The 10650-nt window shown below is 31.1% G+C and overlaps 1 protein-coding gene across 1 annotated transcript; it reads left to right on the top strand.

The window, feature by feature from the left end:
- The first annotated feature begins 6200 nt into the window (after positions 1–6200).
- Positions 6201–10437, top strand: LOC118488402 (probable aldo-keto reductase 5). Its single transcript, XM_035985938.1, has 5 exons — positions 6201–6493; positions 6568–6771; positions 7750–7922; positions 8009–8111; positions 9921–10437. Exons 1-5 carry the CDS (start codon positions 6275–6277, stop codon positions 10248–10250), a joined length of 1029 nt encoding a protein of 342 aa, XP_035841831.1. The 5' UTR covers positions 6201–6274; the 3' UTR covers positions 10251–10437.
- Positions 10438–10650: the final 213 nt, after the last annotated feature.

The following is a 10650-nucleotide window of genomic DNA, read 5'->3' as shown; positions in this document are numbered from 1 at the left end:
GCTCAATAATGTGTCGGTGCTATGAAAAACTTCATAACCCTAACTAATGTGTTAACTTGCCAAGGCTCAAGGCTGTATCTTATCCCAATGTTGTTTGTCCGACGCATCGTCACAAATCTAAAAACCGAGTCAATCAAACTATTAGCTAAAAAATTAAAATAATGATTGAGTTCAAAATTTAAAATTTAAAATCTGAAAATCAAATCACTAATATCTAATCTCGTAAATCAAGCAAACTTATTAGGAAAGTCTAACCTTGAAAAGCAAAACCAACCGACATGGTACCAATTTCCAGCCATAGCTAGCATATCTCTGTCCAACATAGTTGCAGCCAAAAACTCCGGACCATCCAAAATAAACACCTAATGAATCAAAATAAAAACACATAAACCTTGAATATTACTCAACTTATGACTACTATCCCACAAAACAAAACTTTGTCAACAAATTATACTAACTTATGCAATGGTAAACCATAAACATAACAAATTAATTTAGATGATTAGCCTTGCAGAAAACCTAAATCGGGAAAGTTTACCTGAATCGTTAACGAAAAAAATCAAACTCAGATTGGGTTACTGAAGCGGATATTAATCACTGGAATAAGATCTGGTATCAAACATAAGAGCACACATGAGTTGATTAACGGAACAAAATGGTGAGGAAAAGAATATACACCAGTTAATCGAATAGAGATCAATTTCCCATACGATCCCATTCAAGATATATATATATATATATATATATATAGATATAGATAAAGAACGGTGCAAGATATACCTTTCCTTCAACTTATCAAAGGATCCCATTCAAGAGTTCCTTGTAGGGGAAGGAGTCTAAAAGAAGTTTATCACCAAGAATTACAAAACACAATTTGAATTAGATATGCAACTCGAGTACAAAAACAATAGTCGAAGACTCGAAGCAATTCCTAAAATTACAAATAATATAGTCAAAGCATCTCATAAAAAAACATCAACATTTCAAAGCATTCAAAATTTAAAATCAAATACAATAATGGTTTACTTCAAAATTTAAATTTAAAATAATTATTGGCTTCAAAATTTAAAATTTAAAATCTGAAAATCAAATAACTAATATCCAATCCCATAAATCAAGCAAGCTTATTAGGAAAGTCTAACCTTTCAAATTTAAATTCAATTTACAGATTCGAAATTTAAAATCAAACACATTAATGGCAAACTTTCAAATTTAAATTTAAAATAATAACTGACTTCGAAATTGAAAATTTAAAATTAAGCACAACAATGGTTTACTTCAAAATTTAAATTTAAAATGATGATTGACTTCAAAATTCAAAATTTAAAATCTGAAAATCAAATCACTAATATCCAATCCCGAAAATCAAGCAAAGTTATTAAGAAAGTGTAACCTTGTCAAGCAAAACCAACCGGCATGGTACCAATTTCCAGCCATAACAATCATATCTCTGTCCAACATAGTTGCAGCCAAAAACCCCGGACCATCCAAAATAAACACCTAATGAATCAAAATAAAAACACATAAACCTTGAATATTACTCAATTTATGACTACTATCCCCCAAAAGAAAACTTTGTCAACAAATTATACTAACTTATGCAATGGTGAACCATAAAAATAACAAATTAAATTAGATGATTAGCCTTGCAGAAAACCCAAATCGGGAAAGTTTACTTGAATCGTTAACGAAAAAAATCACACTCAGATTGGGTTACTCAAGCGGATATTAATCACTGGATTAAGATCGGGTATCAAACATAAGAGCACACATGAGTTGATTAACGGAACAAAATGGTGAGGAGAAAAATATACATCAGTGAATCGAATAGAGATCAATTTCCCATAGGATCTCATTTAAGATATATATATATATATATATATATATATATATATATATATATATATATATATATATATATAAAGAATGGTCCAAGATATACCTTTCCTTCAACTTCTCATAGGATCCCATTCAAGAGTTCCTTGTAGGGGAAGGAGTCTGAAATGAGTTCTTCACCTAAAATTACAAAACACAATTTGAATTAGATATGCAACTCGAGTACAAAAATAATAGTCAAAGACTTGAAGCATCCCTAAAATTACAAATAATATAGTCAAAGCATCTCATAAAAAACATTAAGATTTCAAAGCATTCAAAATTTAAAGGCAAATTGGAAATAAATAATCCCAACTCACTGTTATTGGCCAATAATAATCCCAACTCATTTAATCACCAATAATAATCCGAACTATTCACTTTTGTTTGTAAAATACTCCCACGTTAAAAAAACACTAACTAGGTTAAAATATTGCTGATGTGGCTTAACATGTGTGGACTGGCGTGGCTGGTTAACATCTTACCTGTGTATAAAATGATTATCAGCCTCATTTGCACACACAATCGACTGAATTTGCCCAATTTGTAGAATTAGGGTTTTGAAGGAGAGTGCGATTGTGTGTGCAAATGAGGCTGATAATCATTTTATACACATGTAAGATGTTAACCAGCCATGTCAGTCCACACATGTTAAGCCACATCAGCAATATTTTAACCTAGTTAGTGTTTTTTTAACATGGGAGTATTTTACAAACAAAAGTGAATAGTTCGGATTATTATTGGTGATTAAATGAATTGGGATTATTATTGGCCAATAACAGTGAGTTGAGATTATTTATTTCCAATTTGCCAAATTTAAATTCAAACACAATAATGGTTTACTTCAAAATTTAAATTTAAAATAATGATTGACTTGAAAATGTAAAATTTAAAATCTGAAAATCAAATCACTAATATCCAATCCCGTAAATCAAACAAACTTATTAGGAAAATCTAACCTTTCAAATTTAAATTCAATTTACAAATTCGAAATTTAAAATGAAACACATTAATAGAAAACTTTCAAATTTAAATTTAAAATAATATTTGACTTCGAAATTGAAAATTTAAAATCAAACACAATAATGGTTTATTTCAAAATTTAAATTTAAAATAATGATTGACCTCAAAATTTAAAATTTAAAAATCAAATCACTAAGGAAACATACCAAAAATATAGGATCATATTCCTCAATTACCTTTAACAATGAATGAGAGATGTTTTTAGGATCCATAACTGCAAAGTTGCAAAGTAAGTAACCACTGTTTTAAAAAATATATAATGGTAATCTATTTATAGAAACAAAGTCTATTTACAGAAACCTAGTCATAATTCTGAATACAAAAATTATCTTTAACAACAGTAATCTATTTATAGAAACAAAAACAAAATTAAAAATGAAATTAAAGGCATCTTTAAAGAATTAACAACTAACTAAATACAAAAATTATAACTAAATGACTCACGACAAATCATCATCAATAATTTTAAGACATTGACATATGGAAGTTGTTCTCCCCACAATAAGGTTGCAAATCATACCTATATTTCCTATCAATCGAAAAAAAAACATATAAGTTGCAATAACTTATTGTGTGCACAAAACTGAAAACTTAAGAAACATACAAAAAATATAGAATCATAGTCCCCAATCAACTTTGATAACGAAGGAGTGTTGTTTTCATGATCTATAACTGCAAAGGAAGTAACCACTGTTTTAAAAAATATATATATAACGCTAATCTATTTATAGAAACAAAGTCTATTTACAGAAACGGAATCATAATTTCGAATACAAAAATCATCTTTAACAACACTAATCTATTTATAGAAACAAAACCAACTTTAAAAAAAATTTTAAAGACATTTTTAAAGAATTAACAATGAACTAAATACAAAAATTATAACTAAATACAAAAAAATATAACTCACAAAACAAACCATAAGAACTTCAAAAGATAATGACATAAAATTTCAAATTAACGCCTAAAGACAAAAATAAAAAAGAAAGACTATACATATAAAAAAACAAACAACACCAACAAAACTGAACTAACCTATTTTTGGTCGACGAACAATTTGAAAAATATAAGATCATAGTCCTTAATCAACTTTAACAACGAAGGAGCGTTGTTTTCATGATCCATAACTGCAAAGGAAGTAATCACTGTTTAAAAAAAATATATAACGGTAATGTATTTATAGAAACAAAGTCTATTTACAGAAACCGAATCATAATTTCGAATACAAAAATCATCTTTAACAACACTAATCTATTTATAGAAACAAAAACAACTTTAAAAAGAAATTAAAGACATCTTTAAAGAATTAACAACTAACTAAATACAAAAATTATAACTAATTATAAAAAATTATAACTCACAAAGAAACCATAAGAACTTCAAAAGATAATCACATAAAATTTCAAATTAACGCCTAAAGACAAAAATAAAAAAGAAAGATTATACATATAAAAAAACAAACAACACCAACAAAACTGAACTAACCTGTTTTGGTCGAGGAACAATTCGAGTCCGATTGTCACAAAAGATTGAGGGTTTACCATGAGAAAAACAAATCATAAAACATTCAGAACATATGTTATTAATTTTTGAAAAAAAAAATACCGAAAAGAAAGGATAAAATCAAACCTACACAAACTTAAAAAAGAGAAAACAATTATAACATTTAACTAACCTCTGTTGTTTGACGAATGATCGGAGTCCGATTTTATCCAAGATTTAGGGTTCCACATGAAAAACAAAATCAACAAAAATCAGTAACTTTGCTAAATGTCGAAGAGATGATTAACGTTCATAGACACTACATAAATCGGAGAATGTAGATGATGATAATAAAACCTCTGATCTTGATTTTGTTTGCAAAAAAACAAAAAGATAAATGTTCAATCGCTTGATTAAAGATACACATTAGATAAACAACAAATTAAAACAACATACCTTCAATTTTTATGATCAGATCTACAAAGTTTAGGACAAAGAAGAAATTAATAGCATTCGAAGCAATCTTTATAAAATCAAGTTTCTATAGAATTGAATAACATAAATAAAGCAGATTTAGGATCGATTGTGTAGATTACAATCGTAAAACAAAGAAATCAGAAACAATAAAATAAAAAACATAGAAACATACCTTTGATTGGTTAATAGGATTGATTTGTGTGAAGAAGATGATGTTGCAGAGGTTTGGCTATGGTTTGGAATTGAGGATCTTGGTGGTGGCGATAGGAGAGAGGATGCAACTTAGTTTTTTAGGGTTTGTAAAGTGTGTGCAAGAAGATTGAGAAAAAAAAGAAAATATATATACTATGACCCGAATTCAAAAAAAAAAAGGAAACAAAAAACCCGACCCAATACATTTCGGATCCCGCATTTTTTATCTTGAAATAGTGATTGAAGAAGCCATATGTGATTTCCCTCCTAAACTAAATTGCCACATCAGCCAAGATGTCCAAATACATATGCCACCTAGCCCAAATCCATCTCATTTATATATATAGATGTAAATTGGTTGCGGTTGTTTTTGTTGCCTGCTCCAACTGTTCTGGGCTGGTGTGTTTGAATGAATTTTGCCTTTCTGAAATTAAAAAAGTTAAAAGAATTGCCTTATTGGTTTGTTTTAAATCCCTATAGATATCATGAAAATAGAATTCAGTCAATTATTGGTTTGTTTTAAATCCCTAAAGATATCAGTCAAAAGTAAGCCAATGTTTCAAAGAGAATTTAATAAATCATGAAAAAAAGATAACTAGGGTTATTATTCTTTTATGAGTAAATTACGTTTTGATCCCTTGTGGTTATATCACTTTTACTATATTAGCCCAAAATAAGAATTTTTAACATATATGCCCCCATGGTCTCTATAACTAACCATTTTGGCCCCTAAGTCTCGATCATGAGGGCCAAAATGGTTAGTTATAGAGACCATGGGGGCTAAAATGGTCACTTGGGGGCCAAAATGGTTAGTTATAGAGACCATGGGGGCATATATGTTAAAATTTTATATTTTGGGCTAATATAGTAAAAGTGATATAACCACAGGGGCCAAAAACGTAATTTACTCTTCTTTTATTGTGGTTTTCACGTTCAAAAAAAGTTATTCTAGACTATATTTATTATTCTTTATTTTGATTTTCATGTTCAAAAAAAGTTATTCTAGTCTATATTTATTATTATGATCATTAGAGTAAGCATGCATGCTTCCGTAAGTTTATATTTCATAGTATATATGTTAAACCGGTCAAAAACAAACATAAATTATGTTAAATAAGTCTTCTATGTACTGCAATGGCATCCTTTGCTTCAATATATAAGTCAGTGCAAGCTTTCTGCTATATATAAAACTGAGATTCCCAAAGACAATACACATTTAGAAACAATGGCATCATCAAAGGTGTCACAACTGAAGTTAGGTTCACAAGGTCTGATTGTTTCAGCACAAGGACTGGGTTGCATGGGTATGTCCGCACACTACGGATCAGCAAAACCCGAACCCGAAATGATCAAGCTCATCCACCAAGCCATCGACTCTGGGGTCACCTTCCTTGACACCTCCGACTTCTACGGCCCTCACACCAATGAAATCCTCGTCGGCAAGGTTGGTAACGAAGTTCTTATTAGTGTAGGGTTGCTTATTATGATATCATTTAAGGGATGTTATATTTTGTATAGGCTTTGAAAGAGGGATATAGAGAGAAGGTTCAAATCGCTACAAAATTCGGAGTGCGGTTGATGGATGGAAAGCCTCCGGAGGTTTGTGGTGATCCCGAGTATGTCCGATGGGCTTGTGAAGCTAGCTTGAAAAGACTTGATGTTGACTATATCGATCTCTACTATGCTCATAGGATTGACACTCGTATCCCAGTCGAAGTCATGGTTTGTCTCTCTTGCTTTTCTGTGTATTTTAATCCGGAAAAAAAAGGCTCATCTTATTCCCATACTCCTAAAATCCCTAAAATGTTATTTTCACACCCTTTTCACACTATCTCTCTCTTTGTATATATCTATGTATATAGGGGAGAGGTGTGTGAATATTAACACCAAAAAATATTGAGAAGGGGAAGGAACTCGGGCAAATTTTATTACCCGAACAAATAAAAGAATACAAAATTCTAATTATCTTCTCTAGTTTTCCGTAGACAATAACTAGAACCTGAGAGACCACCTATTGGCGCTGCTAGAAATTTGGCATTTTCTAACAAGCTTTTCCGTTACAATTGCTTAGCAAATTCAGGTTTGCTACGCATTTGCAACAAAACTTTGATGTTGGAAAAAGCCCCGTTGAAAACTATTGGCTATGCATTTACTACGCAATCTTTAACGTATTTACGACAAAAATATGGTGCCGGAAATTTGTGACGAATTTTCAACGCAATTTCAGTTTAGAGCTTTAAAGTTTTGCGACGCACTTGTGACGCATTTTTTTTCTGTCAAAAATGCGTTGCAAATATGTCCGAATTTGTAACGCATTTTTTTGCGTTGGAAATTTTGGTAACAAATTGACATGTTTCTAGTAGTGTGGGTCAATAAAATGGGCTATAAAACCCAATCCAAAGCCATCTATATCGGACCCTATACAAACCGGACGGACCTATAACTTGGCCCGATATCTAAAATCTTTCTAGACCATAATTGGCCCAAAACGAAAACTCAATGTATGGTAGCCATGACAAGAAGCCAATCCAAGACTATTACATGTATTCAAAGTAAAGTACAAAAAAATTACTACAAAGAGCAAAGATATAATCTGAGAAAATCAAGCAATTTCAGTCATGTATGATAGCCATGACAAGATTAAGTTGTTCTTACCTAACACTTTTATATATTTACTTGTGACAAAACTATGATGAAAAGATGGGAGAACTGAAGAAACTGGTAGAGGAAGGCAAAGTGAAGTATGTAGGGTTATCAGAAGCATGTGCTTCAACAATTAGAAGGGCTCATGCTGTTCATCCGATAACCGCAATACAGACCGAGTGGTCTTTATGGTCACGAGATTTGGAGGATGATATTGTTCCTACATGCAGGTCATCTTTAGAGGTTTTGATGTACTTTAGGGAATGTAATCTTTACACTAATTAGCTATGATAGTGATTTTATGGTCTTTTTTCAGAGAACTTGGCATTGGGATTGTTCCTTACAGTCCTCTTGGCAGGGGATTCTTGGCTGGTGGTCCTAAATTGGTGAAAAACTTGGAAGAGGGAGACACAAGGAAGGTATCATATTTGTAACACACTATTACAGAAATTAATGATAATCAAAATATAGTGCTTATTAAATATTAAATATAATCTTCATCCTTTGCATTCTACTTCTCTCTATCTTCACTCCCAGCCCAAAAGAATATGTAAACATGTTATGCATGAAAGAATAAAACATGACTTAAGACTAATGCTCATTGAATAGATAAAGAAATAAAACATGCATACAAAAAATTAGGAGACTTTGCAAGAAAAGATTAAATCTATACTCAACAAATGCATATGTTTTTTTCAATTAAAATTCTTTTTGAAAATTTATATTTCAAAAACGATATGAAACAACCAACTCTCTCGTTTTTAAATGTCAAAACATATACCATACGAGGTCGAGTAATATAGTTCCAGGTGCTTAATAATTGGTCCCTTAAACAACAAGTTTATTACCGCTTGTTTTGCAATTGGTTTGCGCCCGTCTGATGGTATGTTTTTTTACAATGGACTGTTTATAGGGGGAGAAGTCTTGGAGAACAAGTTGTCTATATTATTAGGAGTTTGATAATCAAAATATAAATTATTTATAACATAAAAGTTATTTACAAAAAGCACAAAAAGAATCCAAATTGTACAAAATATTCCATTTCCCAAAATATAAAACAACAATATACGTACATCCAATTACCTAAATATGTAATAGTTCTACTTCTGGGCGACAATAAACCATGTATTAAATCGCAACATATTTACTAACAACTAAATTGTCCACTAGTATAATAAATCTTGTAAGGTATGAGGAGATAAGAAACACAAATAAGAAAAAAAAAGTCAAAAGTTGAGAGAAACAAAACAATAACTAATTGTCAATGTTTTGTTCAAGGAATCAAATGCTGCTTATATTCCCTAGTGAAATCCGGTGGTAAGTGGTTTTCTACAAGACTAAAACCAAAAAGTGGGGATGGTTTTATGTAGAAAGTCAAATGTGGATTTTTGTTTCTCAGTAGTGTGCATCGTGAAGTTGTAATGTGACTTGAAGAATTAAAATTATATATTTGGAAACATAAAGTTGTAATGTGGTGGTCCAGGCAAAGGCAAAGGCAAAGGCAAAGCCTTTAAATACTAGTGTTTGGAAGAGGAAGGTCTTTGATTCAAATCACATAGATAGTAGAGATTAAAAGAAATTCGCCTTTCAAAAAAGATTACATTGGTCATAAGATGGTAAATTAACACACCGTCCAAGGCTGATCCTAGAATTTAGGAGGCCCAAAGCGAATTAAAAATTCGAGGCCCTTTTTAATTGTTTTAGGCTCGTAATTTCGATTTGTATCTGACATGAAATACATTAGGAAGAAACTTATAAAGCACTTAACCATTATATAAACTAGATAATTTCCTTAATCAAATAATGTAGGGATCTAATACATAAAACAAATCTAAGTTGGTTAAAAGAGTTTATTTTAGCTTATTAAATTAAGATAGCTGATTAAAAAAGATGCATTAATAATTTTGAAAATGGGTAGCAGTGGGATTCGAATCCAGCTCTCTACAAAAACCAAATCTTGTTCTTACCCCCAAGCTACACTTGTATTAATGTTAACAAATATCACCATAAATATAACATCCTTTTTTTGTAAATATAGATTTTTTTTGAGGCCCTATTTTTTTGGAGGCCCTGAATCGTCGCCTAGCCCAATTACACTAACGGGCTCGACCTGACACCCTCTATAAGCAAACTGTGACTTCCTTATAATTCAACACATGGAAACCACAAGCTCATTAATTTACTCCACACATGTAACCCTTAATTAGTTGTACATAAACTTATTACAGGATTATCCAAGGTTTAAGAATGTTGAGCACAATAAGACTGTATTTGAGCGAGTGAATGAGATGGCTACAAGGAAAGGGTGCACAGCGGCTCAACTAGCATTGGCGTGGGTGCATCACCAAGGAAGCGATGTTGTTCCAATTCCAGGAACCACAAAGCTCGAAAATTTGAACCAAAACATTGGAGCTTTGTCTATAAATTTAACACCAATAGAAATGATGGAACTTGAATCATTTGCTTCAAGTGATGTGGTGAAGGGGGATAGGCATGTATACATGCAAAGGACTTGGATAAATTCAGAGACTCCACCATTGTCATCTTACTATAAATAAATTGACTTATAAGAGTCATATGCACGGTTTCTTGTAATGTTAAGATGCCAAGCTGTTGGAGCTTTGTCATTTTAGCTTTCCTTTTCCATGACTATGTAGGTTTTATAATAAATGATTGTATGTGTGTTTTAAAGATTGTTACTTTGTTGAAGCTTATGTTATGCATAATGGTGTTAATTGTGCTTTATAATATAATTGTGATTTTGTTTGATGTTGTTCATATGTTCAGTTTCATCAAATATCAACTTCTCTGTATGTTTAACATAATCCGAGTATATATCAATATATGCCATATATCTTATTAGTAGGTTGCTGTTTTCCTTTATGCTAATGGATAAAAGGTAGGTGTGGCAAGTGGGCATGTTAATTGCATAATGAAAAACGTGTAGATTTTTTTGTA

Source organism: Helianthus annuus, chromosome 2 (genome assembly GCF_002127325.2).
Source record: "Helianthus annuus cultivar XRQ/B chromosome 2, HanXRQr2.0-SUNRISE, whole genome shotgun sequence".
In the NCBI taxonomy this organism is placed as follows: domain Eukaryota; kingdom Viridiplantae; phylum Streptophyta; class Magnoliopsida; order Asterales; family Asteraceae; genus Helianthus; species Helianthus annuus.
Note: the sequence above shows the minus strand (reverse complement) of the source record. Positions and strands in the feature narration are given on the sequence as shown.

What these genes read in the sequence shown, in the direction of transcription:
- LOC118488402 (XM_035985938.1), top strand. Translation starts at nt 6,275, where the DNA reads ATGGCATCATCAAAGGTGTCACAACTGAAGTTAGGTTCACAAGGTCTG. An exon ending in GTATCCCAGTCGAAGTCATG is followed by an intron (nt 6,772 to 7,749) that starts GTTTGTCTCTCT and finishes TATGATGAAAAG; the next exon opens with ATGGGAGAACTGAAGAAACT. An exon ending in GATATTGTTCCTACATGCAG is followed by an intron (nt 7,923 to 8,008) that starts GTCATCTTTAGA and finishes GTCTTTTTTCAG; the next exon opens with AGAACTTGGCATTGGGATTG.